At 36.2% G+C, this 19,946-nt stretch overlaps 2 protein-coding genes and 1 pseudogene across 2 annotated transcripts; 1 reads left to right on the top strand and 2 right to left on the bottom strand.

Annotated features, from left to right (window-relative positions):
- Positions 1-4,433: 4,433 nt before the first annotated feature.
- LOC143590024 (SH3 domain-containing protein 2-like) lies at positions 4,434-11,250 on the bottom strand. Its single transcript, XM_077070625.1, has 10 exons — positions 11,191-11,250; positions 7,584-7,706; positions 7,354-7,423; positions 7,114-7,265; positions 6,928-7,029; positions 6,659-6,859; positions 6,523-6,585; positions 5,104-5,280; positions 4,780-4,854; positions 4,434-4,706 (listed from the first exon to the last, which is right to left on the bottom strand). The coding sequence occupies exons 1-10, from the start codon at positions 11,248-11,250 to the stop codon at positions 4,590-4,592; spliced, it is 1,140 nt and encodes a 379-aa protein (XP_076926740.1). The 3' UTR covers positions 4,434-4,589.
- A 2,071-nt stretch (positions 11,251-13,321) lies between these two features.
- On the top strand, positions 13,322-15,352 carry LOC143590020 (arginine decarboxylase-like). The gene has a single exon (XM_077070622.1). The coding sequence runs from the start codon at positions 13,322-13,324 to the stop codon at positions 15,350-15,352; it is 2,031 nt and encodes a 676-aa protein (XP_076926737.1).
- A 3,817-nt stretch (positions 15,353-19,169) lies between these two features.
- LOC143590021 (putative mitochondrial protein AtMg00820 pseudogene) lies at positions 19,170-19,583 on the bottom strand (annotated as a pseudogene).
- Positions 19,584-19,946: the final 363 nt, after the last annotated feature.

Below are 19,946 nucleotides of genomic sequence, written 5' to 3' on the forward strand. Positions count from 1 at the left end.
TTTGGATAAATAGATATCGCTAAACACATTAGCGACACCTAGCTATAAGGGGATGCCAAATAGTCTAGGATTTTATAGTTATCGTTAATTGCATTACGTTAACGACACCTTGCTATAAGAGGATGCCAAATAGTCTAGGATTTTATAGTTCCACCAACCAAAAGCGATAAACACATAGGCATATAAGCATAGAACACCAAATCGAGCAATTATTTAGGTAAAGTATACAACTACGTTTGTGGTTTAAGATTCAAATATAAAGCATTTTGTTGAATAAGTATGAAATGTCACCCCCAAAATAAAAGATGGAAAATGGGGTATGAAGTACTCACCTTCAAGTAGTAAACTTGAAAGATGATAATTTGGAGATTTGTCGGAACGGCGAGTTTAACGCACAATGCCTAAAAAGAAAAGAAGTCTTGAATTTAGAAAGGTTGTCTTGAAGGTTTTTAAACAAAATAAATGTTAAGAAATGTAAATAATTAAAGTTCAAGGTTTTAAAATGTAACTATTTAAGAATTTATAATAATAACCCTTTAAAAATGTAAGTTCGCTCGAAACCGGGTTAAAGTATCTAACCTTAATATTTACTCAACCTATGTTAAGTAATAAGGTGGATAAAATGTAAGAATGCAAATCCCTTTGGAATGAAGATACTAAAACGGGTTTTTTTTATCGAGTGTTCGGGTTGTCGGTTCGGGTCTTGATAATTGGTCAAACCCAAAGTCAACTTTCCAAAATATTGAATGTTATGAGATAACTCAATTAAATTTAATAAGACTTAACCAAGTATGTAGTTCCATTGTTTTAGAACTAACAACGCACGTTAAGCGAGTGTTCGGTTTTGTCGGTCCAAACTTTGTTATGAGATCAAGTTGGATCCAACATTTCCAAGTACTTAAGAAAATATTTAAAAATCAATTTGCAACTATTTTTAAAGAAATATACAAGTCTTGATGGCTAAAAAAAACACACTTGTGTGTCTTAAGCGAGCAAGAATCGGTTTGGTTCGGTTTCCATCTTACAACAAGTTCGTAGATGGTTTCCACATGTCCAAACACTAAATAACTTGTATAATAATGAACAAATAAAAAAATATCAAAAGTTAACAATAAAGTCTTTAAACAAAAGTTCGGTTTTCGGTTCGGATCGTGTTTCGGGTTAAGACCGAGGTAAGATTCTACAAACCCATAACCATAGAATTTGTAAAAATGATTTTAGAAACTTAGATCTAACACTAAGTATGTTTAAACAAACAAAACTAGTAACAAAGTTCGGTTTACGGTTTAGAGCTATTTACGGTTAAACCGAAGCATAGACTCTTAAAAACCCATAACCATGGAACTTGTAAACATGACCAACAAACTAAAATAAGCAAGATTAATATGTATGAACAAGTTATATAGATGTATATATATCAAGGACACGAAGTCCTTCATGGAGCCTTGCCTTATGGGGTTCGAAACCTCACCGACCAGAATCGGAGAAGTAACTACCAAAGGTAAACAAGGGGTGTATATTATATATATGTTGCACAACCATAAACAAGTATTAATAAGGCTACATAAACTAATTAAGATGAAAGACCAAAATCCTTCAAGAACACTTAAGAAGATAACCTTGAATTTTTGATGTTTGAGAGAGTTTTTTTTTTTTTGGAGTTGTAGCAAGGGAAAATGAAGAGGAAATGTGGTGTATATATAGGGTAATGTTGGTGGTCAAATATGGATGTGAGACACAAGAGTTTTCATGCAAAATGGATCAAGACAAAAACACAAAACAACAAAAAATAAATAAATAAATAAAAATAGGATGTTTTCAAGACCCAACAAGTGTGAAACAATATTGTAACATAAATCCATCATTTTGATTATAATATAAGCTTCGGTTTACAAATCGGGTCGGTTTACATAATAAACAAATACAAAAACGAATACAAACAAGACCCGAAATTGAGGAATGTCACAAAATGTCCATTGATTTTGTCTCTTTTTGCATTTATTTGGGAGATGAGGATACTTATCGGGAATCGGTATTTCAAACTACTAATAATATGAGATAATATAAAAGAAAGCGTACTTAACTTGGGATGTGTCGGTAGGCCCAACCAGTCTTGAAAGATTTTCCATTGCATTTTTTTAATAAACCTAATTAATCATAGATTTTGTGGGTTCTCATCCTAGGGGGGACAGTGAAGCTGAAATTCGATAAGGTATAAGGAGTATTACCATAAGTTGATTACCCTAAGGTGGTGAGAATTAAATGCACTTTACAATTAGCACGCCACTCCGTTTTATGAAAATAAATAAAGAGTGGTGTCGCCCCGCAAATATCCAATTTTATACGAGCTTTAGTCTTTAATTATATATTTTTATGTTAAAGATGCTTAAGTGCATAATAAAAAAAATAAAGAAAAAATAAATAAATAATTAAATAAATAAAGTATTCCAAAAGTTGATATGAAAAGAAAAGGTGAGAAAAGTTATGTAATGAAAAATGTCAAAGAAGCATTCTCAAAAATAGAAAAAGTAAGGTTTTATCACTTTGATAATCTTGTTAAAACCCAACACAAACATCAATTATCTTTTCGTCTCTGCACTTAAAGCATGTCAACATTTATATCAGGAAAACTAACAAACTCACCAATCTAGGCCTAAAAGAAATTAGAAAAGGATATTTTTGGAACTACGAGGTTTCTGGAAAGTTGTTTAAATGAACATAGCAATAGCAATAGCAATTTAGAGTATTCTAACAAAATAAATTAATCTTCACATCCTATGAAATCTACATGTTTGGGTATTTTGTTCAGGACCTACATATATAAACGTATAGAAGAATACCTTAGCAACCAGATGCGGGCGTTGGTATGAGTTGCATCCGTTTTTCTCCAAACATAAGAAAAATTACTTGGTAATACATGAAGTGGATATAGAACAAAGTTAACTAAAGAAATACCATAAGAAGCAGAGGTGTTCATTATCATATAAGAGGTGTAATATTTGTTGTTCTGTTTTTCAAAAAAGAAAATTAACTATGACCGTAACTTTAATTTCGATCATAGTTCTCTTAAAATTTCAAGCAAAGCAACCTGTAAAATCAAATAAAGTTTAATTTTCACTTTTGGACCCAATCAAGACAAGTGCCAAGCAGCCATGCTATCATGATACATCAACATATTGAGAATATCAATATATCAATGCTTCAACTCTCAAAATTACATAACCAATTAACTTCTAACAATGAGAGATAAAGTTGGCAATACATTACCATAACGAGCACAGTAACTCTTTTTTAGTTTTTTTCATTTCTAGGAAGAAGTTAGATTCTATTTTGAATAGGTTTCATATGTTCTTAGTAGCGGGCATATCAGCTCATTTACAAAAAGAAGACATCTAATATATTGTGCATATGAATCAGGGCACCAATTACCTTTAAAAGTTACCCATGAAACGCGTAGTAAAAGCAATAGAAAGTTACTTGCATCTTGAACAAAAGTCAACAACGGTAAAAAAATCAAACACATAAAATAGTTTTATTACTTCTGGTTGTCAGTCAGATGCACAATTAATAGTTTAAATTCACAATTTTCAAATCATTCCTAAACTTAATGTGAAAACATTATATCGTGCTTGGTAGCAATAAAATAGTTATTGTGATTCCAACAACCAAAGTAAACTAAACTTGTGTGTAGAGCAAACACAGGGTGACAATTGGATTCAACAAAGTTAACCAAAAACAACAAGTATCTTATAAACTACCCAAACAAACAAGATTCAACAAAAGGAATAAACGCATACCTGGGAAAATTGAAACTCAAACAAACTGTATTCAATACATACCTGAGGAAATTGAAGAAACTGAAACCCAAATTCAATACACACCTGGGAAAATTGATTCCAGAACTAAAGCGACAATGCCGATGAATTTGGTGCCCTAATTGAAGAGCCATTGGAATATAGTTAAGGGACTGTTGAAACCAATCATTCAATTGGCGATTGTTGAATTGGCGGCCGTTCATGTTTGAAACTGATCAACTAATTGCCAGAATTTATTGCGCCGGGGATGGAAAATAAACTGATGCCGGCGATTTATCAATAGCGGAGAAAGTTATGAAACATTAGTTAAACATTTTATTTCAAGAATCTCAATATTATGTGACCCATAAACCCAACATTAGTTAAGCATTTTATTTCAAGAATCTCAATATTATGTGACCCATAAACCCGTGATAATATTTATTTAGCTTACTCATAAGTTTTAACAGCACAAGTATTATCGGTTTCATTTTAATTCCACACTATGATATAATTCTGTATACATGATGAATCGAGATCTCTTATTATAGTTGATGAGGTTATCATGGCAACGCAAAGCGGGCTTGTCAAACCAAAGGGAAAGAATATAATTATATAAAGATAAAAACCACAATACATACAAAAGTTCATAAAACTTGAAACTCCTACAACAGCAACAAATCAAAACCAGAGCAACAGCAGACAAGGATGTCTTGTGAGAACAAAAACAAGTCATCTTTTTATATAAAAAAAAATACATACAGACGCATAACCCAATTCAAGATGGACCATGCTCTAAAAGACTTGAGTAACCTTGCTTGCCAGAACACGCTCACGTCTTTCGATGTATTCAAAAGGAAACCATCCTGCTTTCCCTTTGCATTCACCTTCTGCCCAACCATTCTTTGACACCTGTAAACATTAACAATACAAAATTTAAAATAATAATAATAATAATACACAATAATATGTATGAGCTGCATACCTGTCTGATAACAACATAATCACCAGATGATAAACTGAGCTCCACATCAGATACTGCGTTATATGGGAACATAACCTGCATTTAGAAATGATTTAGTAGTAATACAAAAATATAAGTTTCTTGAAAAAAGGACGACAACAACCACCACCATACCCAGTAGAAATCCCGCCAACAGCCAATCTATTAGCAGGGTCTGGGGAGGGTGGGATGTACGCAAACCATACCTCCATCCCAAAGAATAGAGAGGTTGTTTCCAGAGAGACCCTCGGCTCGAAAACCATATGCATAAGAACTTGAAAAAAGGACATATAAGAAAAAACTTACCTCTCCTAAAAAGTAATCCACATCATAATTAGAACCATTTTGCATTGGAGGGGAGGACATGTTATTAATATGGACTTCTTCGTATGGTGGGGGTGGGGGCGGAGACGAAGGTGTTTCCACAGCTGGAGGAGGAGGAGCAGAAGGAGCTGCTTCGATCCGTTGGCGTTCAGATGACATCTAATAATTCACAAACCGCATCATTAAACATTATTAAAACAAAAATCTTGTATTAAGCTTAGAAACAGAAAAACAAGCATTCTACTTGCTTAGGATAGACTGCCAGAAAATAAGATCCAAAAACCAAATATACGACTAAAGAACATTTAAATTAAAACTTAGGGGGTGTTTGGTTTGTAACTAGGAATCACTATGGGTATGTTTAATTTTATGATCCGAAAACCAGATATTTTTTGCTATTGCTGAAAGCTAAAATCTGCATTGCATTCGCTAACTGCATATGTTAAACTGCCATACTTAATAGAAAGAAAGACACTAGGAACCCACACTCTTAGGACCCGAAATTCAATCCAGGCATTATTAAAAATCTGTCTGTCAAACTCAAAGGTTGCCAAGGTCATACCTTAACAAATTTAGGCTTAAATCTGGAACTGTCTATCTGTCTCCTTCAAGCAGTTGGTATTTAAACCTAACATATGGCACTCAGCCTTTGTATGATTAACCTACCAGCTAAAGTATTAGATTTTGATCCAAAATATGCTTGGACCATGTTCCATAGAAATTTTCTATGCAGTTAATGCGGAATAATCTCGGATATCGGTCAACGACTGATATTTGAGATATCGGTTATTGCGATGAGATTCGGTGTAATATTGGTAATTTTCATATCATGCAGAGTTTATATATATAGCAATTTAACACTAGCAATTCCGTATACTCTCCTCTCCTACCATTAACAAATTAACCTTTTGCAACTTACAAAACACTAACAATTGTAGCAAGTAGGAACTGATTAAGACTTAAAAGACATAACATTAAACACTAAAAATTGACAATTAAGACTTAAAAAACTGATATCGGCAAAATCGGTGATATATCGGTGGTCCAATATCGGTCAATATTGCCTATAATATCGGGACTGATATTTTGCACCGATATTTTACTAAGGACCGATAATCGATATATCGGTGATTTCTCGGCGATACCGACTGCATAGCACATTTTTGAGTCATTTTTTTTCTATTCCAAAGCAACTAAAACCACTTTACTCACTTCTCGCCAGTTTTTTAATCACTAACACTTCCTTTTAATGCAGAGTCACAAATTCACAATTACATGATAACATCATATCCTTCAAATCTACGCATTCAACAGTTTAACTATAATACACATATAATCTCTTCATGGGCAAATGCTATAAAGAAAAGATTTGATGGTAAGGGTGACAGGACAGCTGCATACCTCCCCTTCAAGTTGATCAAGAATCTGAATAACCTTCTGATGATAAGCACGTTCTGATTCAATCTATCAAAATTCGTGTCTCAGATAGCATATCATAACATGTAAAATTTAAATAAACCATTAAAAAAAGCTTTACCATGGAAATGAGTCTTTGCAAAGTCATGTTTTGCTGTTGAGCTTCAACTGCAGCCATTGCTGATGCAGCTTCCTTTCCCAATACTGCCATGTTGGACTTCAAATCTTGCAGCTTTGCTTCTGCTGCTTCAAGTCTTGAAAATAAGTCAGGATTTCCACTTCCATCTATCACTTTTGCTTGTCGTTTAGAAACTTCAATAACCTATCACTTTTTAATATTAGCCGTTGAACAATTATTAAATTCCAAAAGCTTTAATTACGAATTAAAACCTGTGCTTCTGCTTCTTGTCGCATTCTGTCATAACGTTGAGCAAGATGTCTAGCATCTTCAAGAGGGGCTCCCATTACCATTGCTCTTAATGGCTCTGCAACCTACCCAATTTGGTAGTAAAAAGGTGCAATTAAACAAACAATAATATATTCTTTTAAAAAGGAGATACAAAATCTACTCCAAACCTGTGTTCCAAAAGATTTTAGTAGATTTCCTCGTTCTTTTTCCATTTGGACACGGGCTCGTGAAAAGCTGTCTGCAGCTCTTGATAGTGTATTTCCACTAGTACATGTATTCTCAGTACCATATTTTCTGCTATCTTCTGATAACTTAGTTCCTGTGAAAACATTACATTCATAAAAGCTTGTATTAGTCTTATTTCTTAAAAGTTCAACTAAAATTTCTGGAAAGTATAAAAAACTTGCCTATTTCAACTTGTTTGGAACCAGTGACTATATATCCTTCAACGCCACGAACAATGTCTCTTTGGAAATGCTGAAAAGTAACAACTCAGCAGATGGCAAGAAAAGAATTTAAAACATAACTTCAACTTCAGAATAAAATATTAATATTTCTGTTCATGACTTATAACTAATGAACTACTTCAAACTTTATATATATGAAACATACAGCACTAATATGTTAGGAGAGCAACCTTGGCAGCACGAGTAGATATGTATAGTCTCTCAAGTTTCTGGTGAAGCATGAGTTCTGCTTCATCAGTCACCATATTATCTGAACCTCCATAACCTCCACCACCAAACTGCTTGAAAACCGCCTGAAATTGAAACCAAGTTTTACAATATAATCTTGCATTGTAATTAGGTAGTATAATATTAAATCAGTAACAAAGTATAGATTTTCTGAACATGTTAATTTTCTAGATAACCATTAGGAGCTTGAGGTTGGTCATATGTCGGCAGTTAATATTTCATGCGTAGAATTGTAGATACATACTTTTATTAATGTATGCATGCTTATGATTGCAATGGAATTACATATATTGTTTATTGTTTTATCTATAGCAAAACCAATGCACTTTGTAAACAAATGAAGTTACTGATATACAAAAAAGAGTTCTAAATTACTGATTTGTTTTGTTTCACTCTTGCAAGTAGGGGTGTCCAGAATTTGATTCGAATTCGAAACATTTGAAATTTGATTCGGTTCGAATTCGAATATGAAGATTTGAATTCGGTTTTGAAATATTAGAATTCTAATTCAAGTTATCTAATATATTAGTTTATTAATTTGGGCCAAATCCGTATATAAAAAATGTCCAAAACATAATAATTAAACCCAATAACCCATACTAATATTTCTTAATTTTGCCAATACTTTAATTTTGAACTTTATATTTGTGTGTTTTACAATTATGATTATGGTTTTGAAGTTTTTGATATTTCTTAATTTTGCCAATACTTTAATTTTGAACTTTATATTTGTGTATTTTACAATTATGATTATGGTTTTTGAAGTTTTTGACGTAGGTGAACTTGAATAAAATCAAATTTATTTGAATTCGATTCAAATACGAATAGAATCAAATTTCGAATATGAGATATAATACGAATATGAATACGAATAGAATAATCCAACTTTCAAACAAACGCGAAGCGAATACGAATATCAGCAAAAAAAATAAATTATTCGATTAACTTGAAAATTCGTTATTTGATTCGATGAACACCCCTACTTGCAAGGCATCAAGATTTGTCTAAAGAGTTGAAGTTGAATAAAGTATGTTATATGTGTCTTGGACACCTGGGCAGGTTGTTACCAATTAATAATTAGGTTTGTTGGGCAACAAGAGATATTTTCTTGGAATTTAGTCTGGCATTAAAATTGTTGAAAGCAAAATGCCATTTCATCACTTGCCAGTTTTCAAAACTAGCTGAACAAAAGGTACTAGTGTAATCAGCCCAATTCTAAAGTGAATCACATATTTAGTTTTGCCAAGTTAGTATCTTTTGGAAAGCACATACAAAGTGTACCCTGTAAGAAGACTTATAAGTTAGTAAGAAAGGATATGCTTAGTAATTTGGTGACTATGAAATGAAAATTTTAATTTAAATATATAATATCCTTGAGTGTGATAACGATGTGAAAAGATTCAAACTGGATGACCCATTGATCCTGGCAAAGGTGTCCTATACTTATATTAGTCCTTTCTGTTAGCAAATTGTGTCATGTTCATTTTGGAAGCAAAACAAATATATTATTTCAACAGGAGCACCTTCAAATGATTCAAGACACGACCACTTTATCAAGCCATTTGATCATGTCACACAAATGTAAACCTTGTGCTCAAATAAATTACACTGGCTATACAAGGCTCCAAATCACCCAATATAATTATCAAAGATGCTTCTTCCATTCACTAGCTCACCTCAGAAATTGGCAATTTATTGTTGGGAATTTCGGTTTAACGAGTTACTTGGCGTGCAAGCTTAAGTAACAAGCTTAAATTTGGAGTGGATAAATATGAATAATTAAATGTGTTTATGATTTAATTATTAGGGATAATTATCATATCCTTGATTAAATTAATTATAATTATCTAGCATCCTATATGAGTTAGGTTTGGATATTTAAGGGATAATTATAAATATCATGTTTTGGGTATTTGAGATTGTAATTGAGTTTTGAGAAGTTTGTCAAAAATAAAGGTGTCTGGGTGTTTAGCAAAATTAAGTTGTCGAGTTCGTTTCTGTGTAAACTCTGGTAGCAGTTGTTTTATTTATTTCTCAAAACAGAGGCAGATCAACACATGTGATCAGGGGCAGATACAGAGGCAAAGTAGGGTGGGCTCAGGCCCACCATCCGATTCATGTTATTAATGTAGTACATAATCTAAATTTTCTGTTTAAACTCATGTGCCCACCGTGCATTCCAGCCCAAGTGCCCACCGTGCTTCCTCTTCCGGAAATCCAGAATCCAAACGGCTCGTGTTCCGCTCGTCTGCCGCCTGAAGATTGTAGAGGAATAAACAGGGCGCCGATGAAGATGGAACGGGGTTTCTGATTGGATTCTTTAGAAAGCGAACTGATGTGATTTTGTTCAACGGTGAGCTAATCCAGCGAGAAACGGGTGTTGGTGGTAACGGAATAGTGGAGCGGTTTAATATTTATTGTTTTATTTTCCCTTCAGATTCAAATATTACATATTTTGGGTTACTGGGTTAGTTAAACACTTCAAATTGTCATGAAACTCTAAACTGAATATAAATGGGCTTATGGTAGTTTGGCACCTAAAGGCTTACTGGGAACATATACACATTTTTCAGTTGCTAATTTAGATTTGCTAAATTCTTTTTTAGCTACTATGAATTTTCTAATTGCTAAAACAGATTTAATAGTTAATGTACATTTGTGTTGGTGATTTGGGCATTTATGGGTTGATTGTTTTCTTTGTGTAAATTGACAATATTTGGGTTTTTGGGAACTCTTAACAATTTCTTGAAAAGATAAGTTCTATCTTCAAGTGTAATTCCAGCTAGTAGTAGTGATAATCCAAAACATGTCTCTACGATCCGATTATGGATAATTTTTTCTTGAGACGTCGTTAATAGAATAAGAATTTTAGATGCAAATGAAAGAGATGAAATAAGGAGAACATATTGGCTACCGTACCAATCACGTGAACTTAACTTTCCAAAAAGAAAGATAGGGGATAAAAACTGACGTATCATGCATATTTTTATCATCATTTTGTTTGTTTGACCTATTTTTAATCGTTTAGTTTTATGCCCACCGTACAAAATATTCCTGTACCCGCCACTGCGTGTGGTCAATTACATATGATAGTTTTTAATACCAAAAAAAAAAAAACTGATAAATTTGAAAACTATAGAGCTCCTATAAAAGTGAAAGATATAGATAGTTATCTGTAAACACCAATAGTACAAAGTGGATCAAGATGGCATCTATAGCAATTAAGCCTATGTTTGTGTAAGTAACATAAACATCAGTAGCTTGAGGCAGTCAGTCAAAAACGGAGTCAAGCTACAAGGTTAGGTTTAAACTAGTAAATTATAAGCAAGATATTTTGATTGATGCTGTCTAATCCAGCAGTAACATAAATCTTCTAGGTTAGGTTAAGAAGTTAGTTGATCCAGCAGCAGCGTTAGCCTAATTGCAATTACACATACATATAATATAACAAATCATCACTTTGACATCAGATCTTGGCTAAATTAACAGTTGTGAGCAATTAATCGTGAAATTAGGGCAAAATTAAATAAAATTAAAATTAATAATTACCTGTTGTTGTCTGGCGACTTGTTCTCGAAGCTTTGTTGCCTGTTTCCTGATGGCTTCCATTCACCGGAAAAACAAACTGATCGGAGGACGTTGACGGAGATTGATTGTTTACCACTCTGTAAATCAATTTCAAAATATAATATCAATTGTTTATGATTTTGAATAGTCTTTTATCTCCTTGTGAAGATGAAATATCACCTGTCGTCGTATTAAGGGTTTAAAGACCGTTTTGACCCTCGTCGGTGCTTTTGTGGTCAATGTTTGTAAACCAACCAAACTTAATGGCGTGTTCGTTTGTTAAGCTTTTGCCAGATAAACAGATGGTTTGTAAACACTTTACTGAACGAAATTTCGTGTTCATGTTCGTTCGTTAAGAACTGAGTTTGTTTGTGTTTGTTCGTGGCCATTGGTTAATTTGTTAAGCAGCGTAAACTTAACACACAGTATAATAAACACTAATTGACAAAATATTTAAGAAGGAGTTTAAACGTTTAACCTAGGGCTTAAATATTAGGATAAAAAATAAATATAAATAAGCAATGGTAAAAATCTAATAAACGAATATTTATATGCGTAAAGCGTTCATAGCTGGATCAAATCACATGTTCGGTTTTCAAATCAGTTATAAACTGAAACTGAATTGATTATTCAGTTAAAATATCTTTATTTGGTTAACATTAAATAGTACGAATAAAGATAATAGTTATTTTAGTTTTTAGCCAAATCTTATTTAGCCCAACTCAATACAATAATAAATAATGATTAGAAAATTGTATTTATTTGAAACTATAACCAAATTCGAGTTTGGTTTTAAATCATCGGTTCATTTCAGTTCTAAAGAAACACGGGGCTAAACGGGTATTTCCACAGGGTGTTACTAGTCGAGAGTCCTGAATCTAGAGGGCATTGCGTATTTGGATTTGCAATGAAGAAAGATGCAAGGAAAATGATTGTGTGGTGATGATTAGAACTGGGGATGAGCGTTTTCGGTACCAGTACCGGTAACAATTTGGTACCGTCAGTAACGGGGCGAATCTGTACCAAGTTTTCGGTACATACGGTACCGGTATTTTTTGAATTTTGCATGAAATACAGGTATCGTACCGGTACCATCTCAAGCTCATTCCTAATTAGAACAACTCATAAAAAACGTTACCGTCACCTTCATAATGGTCTCTCAGTGCATACAAGAGTGTAAAGCACAAAGAGGTAGTATAAGGTTAGAATGAGTAAGGAACCTTTCCTGGTCTCTCAGTGCATAATGGTCTCTCATGCACGCGCAGCAAGTTAGGATGACAAATCTCTTTAATGTGATATGGTTCGGTTACAAGTAAGAATAGAAGGCTCGATTATGAGCAAGTACGTGCGGGACTAGTTATAGACGAGTGTTACGTTGCGTATGAATAAAGAATGTAATTTAATTATAATTCGAAATTTTATGAAAAGAAAGAACGTTAGAACTCACTCAGCGTGTAGCTGACTTTTAGTATGTATGCAGGTATTATTGATGACCTGGCAAGCTTGAGGCGCGTACGAGGCTATCCATATTGAAGATAGATAGAGAAGAAAGTAGTTATATAAAAGTTTTAAATTCTCACTGCGATTTGTATATACTTCCGCTGTAACAAACTATGTTTATGAGTAAATCCAACGCTAAAGTAAGGTACCCGGGCTCGGGGCCTTACATGGCCGTGTCTCCTTTTGTGCACCGCTTTGGCTTATTCGCCTAAATGTACATACGGAGATGTGTTCCTTGGCATTTTTCCTTCTTTACACTCGATGACTTATAAGTTCGAATCTAGACATAACCTGAATCTGAATCTGAATCTGATACCATAATCCTTCAAGTTCATTTCGTATCAAACTGAAAACCGAAACCATTAACAACCCATTTATAAAGAAAAATAAATTGTATCCAAACACCCGAACGTGGTAATTTACTGGATTTTATTTACCGTTGGTAAAGTCCCAACGGCAGCCTATATTGCCTATAGAAACAACCCTCTTCTATATATAGCCGCATCTTTTCCCATGCAATTCTCGCCCACTTTCACATCTTCTCTCTTTTATCTTTTATCCTCCCGCCGTTAAGTTTCCATCACCTCCTTCCAAAACCTGCGGTGTAAAGCCCATGCCGGCCCTACCGTTTCCCGACACCGTTAATTGGACGCCGTCACATTCTAACGATCTTTACAAGATCGACGGATGGGGGGCGCCTTACTTCTCCGTCAACTCCAACGGTAACGTCACCGTCCGTCCACACGGATCCAAAACCAAGGACCACCAGGAGATAGATTTATTCAAAGTCATCAACAGGTCCTCCGATTCAAAACTCCAGCTTCCGCTCGTTATCCGCTTTCCGGACGTCTTAAGAAACCGTCTCCAATGCCTCCAGACCGCGTTTAATAACGCGGTCAAGTCTATAGGTTACACCTCCCATTACCAAGGCGTGTACCCGGTTAAATGCAACCAGGACCGGTTTGTTGTTGAGGACATTGTCGATTTCGGATCCTCGCTCCGGTTCGGGCTGGAATCCGGATCCAAACCGGAGCTGCTTCTTGCTATGAGCTGTTTATGTAAAGCTGGCAGCTCCGAATCTTATATAATTTGCAATGGATTTAAAGATGTTGAGTACATCACGTTAGCGTTAATCGCTCGTAAGCTTTCGTTAAACACAGTTATTGTTTTGGAACAAGAGGAGGAGCTGGAGTCTGTTATTGATGCTAGTATAAAGCTAGGCGTCCGTCCGGTGGTTGGCGTCCGTGCGAAGCTACGAACGAGGCATTCTGGGCATTTCGGATCGACGTCGGGCGAGAAAGGTAAATTCGGTCTCACTACGACGCAGATTATTCGTGTTGTGAAGAAGCTTGAACAATGTGGCATGTTGGATTGCTTCCAGTTGCTTCATTTTCATATCGGGTCGCAGATCCCTATCACGTCCTTGGTTGCGGACGGTGTCCGTGAAGCTGGACAGATTTACTGCGAGTTAGTTCGCCTTGGTGCTAACATGAAAGTTATTGACGTAGGCGGTGGGCTTGGGATTGATTACGATGGTTTGAAATCACATTGTTCGGATGTCTCTGTTGGTTATGGTTTAGATGAATACGCAATGGCGGTTGTTCAGGCGGTTAAGTTTGTTTGTGACCGAAACTCGGTTAAGCATCCTGTGATTTGCAGTGAGAGTGGCCGGGCGCTTGTGTCACACCATTCTGTGTTGATATTTGAAGCAGTTTCTTCCAGCAAGTACACGGTTCCAGCGATGTCGTCTTTTGACATCCAGCATTTTGTCCAACAGCTTCCGGACGACGTTCGTTTTGAATATAATAGCCTCTCGCAGTCTGCTGTTAGAGGCGATTATGAAGCGTGCTTGGCTTATGCTGATAAACTGAAACAAAGATGTGTTGAGAAGTTTAAAGACGGATCGTTGGATATCGAACAATTGGCTGCTACTGATGGGTTGTGTGACTTTGTAGCCAAGGAAATTGGGGCTTCTAGTACTGTTAGCACTTACAATGTTAATCTTTCGGTTTTCACATCGGTTCCTGATTTCTGGGGGATACAACAATTGTTCCCTGTAATCCCAATCCATCGGTTAGACGAATGCCCGACAAAAAGGGGGATATTATCAGATCTAACATGTGACAGTGATGGAAAGATTGATAAGTTCATTGGAGGCGAATCGAGCTTACCGCTCCACGAATTGGAAGGAGGAACCGGGATGAAATATTATTTAGGGATGTTTTTGGGAGGGGCGTACCAGGAGGCGCTCGGGGGTGTGCATAATTTGTTTGGTGGTCCCAGTGTGGTCCGTGTGTCTCAAACCGATGGTCCATTTGGGTTTGTTGTTACACGAGCCATGCCGGGCCCGTCCTGCAGTGATGTCCTTCGTTCAATGCAGCACGAGCCGGAGATCATGTTTCAGACACTTAAGCACAGGATTGAAGAATATGTTCATGATGATGGTGACATGGGTGGAGCTGTGATTGCTAGTGGCATTGCTCAGTGTTTTCACAACATGCCTTATTTGACTGTCGGGCCGTCTTGCTGTTTGACTGCTGCAAATGGGAATAATGGGTATTATTGCTGTTCTGATGAAGATGTTATTGCAGTAGCTGATGCGGTTGCCGGTGATGATGAGCAGTGGTCTTATGTGTGTGCTTGAGAAAACCAAGGTGGCTTTTTTTTAGTTGAAAACATTTATTTTGTTTTGATAAATTTATGAAGTTGGATATGGAGAATTGTTGTTATGTGGCCAAGTTCTGTATTTATGTGCATTTGGTGTTAGCTCCCCATTTCTTCATGTTGCAGTCCATTACCTATACTAATACAAGCACCTCTTTGCAACTTATTGGTTGTTTAATTATATGTTTGTAAATTACATCCAATAAGTTTCAATCTTTGGAACGAAGCTACCTTGTGCCGAAAGGTATGTTTACTTGTACTCGCATGCTATTGTTAGTTAACTTGTTCAGTGGATCGATGTTAATATGTAACAGGCACTATGTGCATGCATGTAGGCCATTTTAATGGAACAAAATTCTTGAAAAGCTATCTATGATTCTGCATTTTCCATTTTTCATGAATGTGGTTGTCAGTTGTCATTACCTACTTTATGTGTATCTATCTATTGGCAATGCCCTTTAGCTTAAGTTAACTAGTTCTAAAACATATGATCTCTTTTAGTAGTGAGTTGTGATGAAATGATAACACCCCTATACCTTCCTTATGTAACCACCTATACATAATTTTCAAACTAATTTCGAGTTAAAGAATTAATATTTTAGTACCATCTTTGGTGGAAATGAATCCGTTTAATTCATTATTTGGGTTGACATCTTTAGCGTGCTCGGCCACCTTTTAAATTAAAGAGGTCGACCTGCCAACCCGTATACGACCATTTTTAACCTATCTATAACAATTTGTCCAAGCGTCTACGAATTGACTACAATCATTCAACCGTTTACGACCCGTTTGATTTGAAGTCGTCTAGATAAATGGGTTAAATGGCTAGTTTTCGGGTTACACAATTTTAAATGTGTCAGGACTAGGGTTGATGTCTTTGATACAAATTATATATACGGGTCGTGCTTGTTTCAACGATTCAAATATTTAATCCGCCGGTCTGACACGTTTGACACACGTTATATGATGATGACCTGTGAATTGTTTGGTCCACAACTCTTGACCTTCATCTTTTAAGGTTTTAGTCATCCCATTTTGGATATTCCTATCCAGTGTTTATAGCTTAAAATCCAAGTAAAACAGTTTGTGAGCCACAAGGTTTATGTGGTCCTATCTTTGTGACAGCTTTAGTATTCTTTTTTGGTGGATGAAGGTCACAGCCTTTAGAATATTGTTTTAGGGTTAGTTATTAGGATGATGATGGTTGTGCTACAACAATTTGAACATCCATTTGCGAAAAGCAAAGAGCCAAGCAATCTATTAGGAAAATGAGTGTGCTTGCTAAGCAACAAACTGAAACAGCAACTTGCATTTTGACCTTTCATGCTTTCAAACACCAAATTGAAAATAAGCTGACTTGTAGCTGTTATTAGGTGGTATTGGTGGACTGTACTCTACAAATCATCAATGCATATGCATAATTATATGGTACGGATTTTGACAGGTTTTGGGTTAACTGTAGGATGCATATGGATAAGATGGAATACGACAATGCCCGCCGTTGTTACCCTTATGTCATAGAAGAATGCTATTGACGTGCCATTCAATCACCACCACTGGCGTATCATGTGGGTCGTATGACATGAAAAAAATTGTCAAATGGATCGCGTGACATGGAAAAATGGCCATACAGGTCACATGAGTGTCACATTATACTTGATTTGATTTGACCATTGACAAAAAGTCACAGGCCTGCATGTTCATTTTCACTCCAAAATACGATGTGTATGATGTGACATGCTCTAGTGTCCAAAGTATTTGATATATTGCGGCTCGTGATATGACAGACACGCAAGTGCATACTACTAGGGTAATGTTTGTATAGCAAGGGGCCAAGGTCCTTGCTAGCTGCCGTAGTATACAAGAAAAGGTAACCAATTTTTACTATATAATAAAGTCTTAAAATATAATAAAGTCTTAAAAGAAACTAGATAAGTCATTTTTAGTTTTTTACTATTCAATGAGCAGTCTAGGTACAAAAATATTGATTATACCTTATTTTTTTTCCTCACTATTCTCAAATGAAGAGCCAGATTTAAATAAATAATGCAAAGAATTATAGTGGTTGTCAATTCAGAAAGAGCACGACTAAGAGCATTCCTAGCTCATTCTCTACCCTATATCCATATATATCATATAATTACAACTGTTTTTTTAATTAAATAATACTTTTTATACATTAATCATTATCTTTTCTCTTTCTTTCACTCACAACCACTTTTAGAAAATATTAAAAAATTACGGCATGAACAGTGAAACCCCAAATTTAACTTTCCCCTATAACATTTTCTCTCCCCTCTACTCACAAACACTCATAACCATACCACATAATTTACAAATCCACCTCACATATTTTTAGGGAACGGGCTAAGAATGCTCTAAAGGGGTTGCTTAGAAACCGCATATAGATAACAAAATATGCTATGCTATTGAAAAGATTTGAGATGCAACAACACAAATTGAATTCTCTATTGACAATATTATATCTATAAGGAATAATAACAAACCTCCTAAACTTTAGGAGATGACCAAAATTAGGGGATATATACTAAAAATAAAAGATACTTAAAATATGGTAAATTGTTATCTAATACCCCCTTCAATCTGCAAAGCGGTGGACCAAGGCGTAGCATGGATCGAAACGTCTCAAAAGAGGCACGCGGGAGACTTTTAGTGAATATATCCGCCACGTGAAGATTGGTAGGCACAAACTTCGTATACAACTTTACTGAGTTAACAAGTTCCCTGACAAAGTGGTAATCCAAATCAATGTGTTTCGCTCGTTTGTGAGAGACTGATTTTACGACATGAACAATGCACTCTTGTTGTCACAAAGTAAAGTCGGCCTATCAGGTGGCAATGCGTAGAGCTCCCGTAAAAGATGAGTAATCCAGACAATTTCAACAGCAGTATTTGCCATGGCGCGGTACTCGGACTCACAACTGGATCTAGAGACCGTGGTTGGCACTCCAAGAAACAAGATTGCCATTGAGAAAAATGGAGTAACCATAGGTGGATCGTCTGGTTTCAATACACCTCGCCCAATCGACATCTGAATATCCAAGAATAAAGTTTTTGTGAGGACGAGAAAAGTGTAGGCCAAATGAAACCGTGCCATTAACATAGCGAATGATTCGTTTAACAGCCTGAAAGTGATCAACAGTAGGAGCCTGAAGGAATTGACTGACTTGATTCACGGCATATGATAAATCCGGTCTGGTTATTGTCAAGTACTGTAAAGCTCCAACTAGGGATCAATAAAGAGTAGCATCAGTAAACGGCTCACCATCCGAAATGAAGGACTCATGAGGAGCAAGAGGGGTGGTGGCCGGTTTGGCGTGAATCAATTCCGAACGTTGAAGGATATCTGTGGCATACTTTGTTTGGGATAAAAATAGACCAAGCCACCTCAAGACCCAAAAAACAGCTTAGATTTCCAAGATCTTTAATTGCAAATTCCTTGTGTAGCCGATCCACAAAACCGTGGATAATATTCTTACAATTTCCGGTAAGAATTAGATCGTCCACATAGACCAACATATTAAGTGAGCGCCCTGTTTGTAAACAAATAAAGATGTATCCACACGATTACATGTGAAATCGAAGGCTAAAAGAAAGGAACTTAAGCTTTGAAACCACGCTCTTGGAGCTTGCTTTAAGCCGTATAGGGCTTTGTTGAGCTTACAAACATGGTTTGGATAATTACCATTAACAAACCTGGGTGGCTACTCCATAAAAACCGTTTCGGTTAAATGCCCATTTAAGAAGGCATTCTTGACATCCAATTGATGCAAGACTCATTTGTTTAAAACAGCAAGTGATAGCACGATACGGACAGTTGAGGCTTTAACCACCGGACTAAACATGTAAGAATAGTCTAACCCGGGAATTTGAGAATACCCTTGAGCCACAAGACGGGCTTTATAGCGTTCAATCGAGCCATCCGACTTGTATTTAATCCGATATACCCATTTCGATCCAACAACATTTGCATGAGTTGGTCGCGGAACAAGAGTCCATGTAGCAGTTTGCTTTAAAGCATCCAGCTCCTCATTCATGGCCGCCATCCAAAGAGCATTTTTGGAGGCCATCTTAACCCCTTTCGGAATGGATTCGGCATAGAGGGCTCTGTGTAACCCACTAGTCGATAAAGAGGCCAGGTCGGTTTGGTGTTTTGGTTTAAATATACCCGCTTTTGCATGAGTAACCATAAGGTGTTGGTTGATGGGCTGTTGGTGGGAGATGTTAACGGGTATTTCAGGGGTGACGGCAGGTGGGTGGACAGGAGAGGGTGGCGGGGTTGGATCTGGTATATTTTGTGGTGAGATAGCTAGAGAGGGGTTAACTAAATTAGGAGGTGGGGATTGATGGGCTGGTGTGGGAGGATCTTGTGGTGGGTTAGTAGGATTTGGGTTTATGTTGGTTTGTATGTTTGGTTGGGCCGTAGGAATGGGTGGGGGAAGTGTGAGCCCTAGGTGGAGGGCAAAGGGAACAGGGAGTGGATGAGTCTGGGGTTCGATCGGAGGCGTGGAACTAGTGGTTGGGACGGGAATTGAAGGCTGATTTGTAGGTGA

The sequence above is a fragment of the Bidens hawaiensis genome, unplaced genomic scaffold (assembly GCF_021521415.1).
Source record: "Bidens hawaiensis isolate Kalapana, Puna unplaced genomic scaffold, B.hawaiensis_p1.1 tig00038105_1, whole genome shotgun sequence".
NCBI classification, from domain to species: domain Eukaryota; kingdom Viridiplantae; phylum Streptophyta; class Magnoliopsida; order Asterales; family Asteraceae; genus Bidens; species Bidens hawaiensis.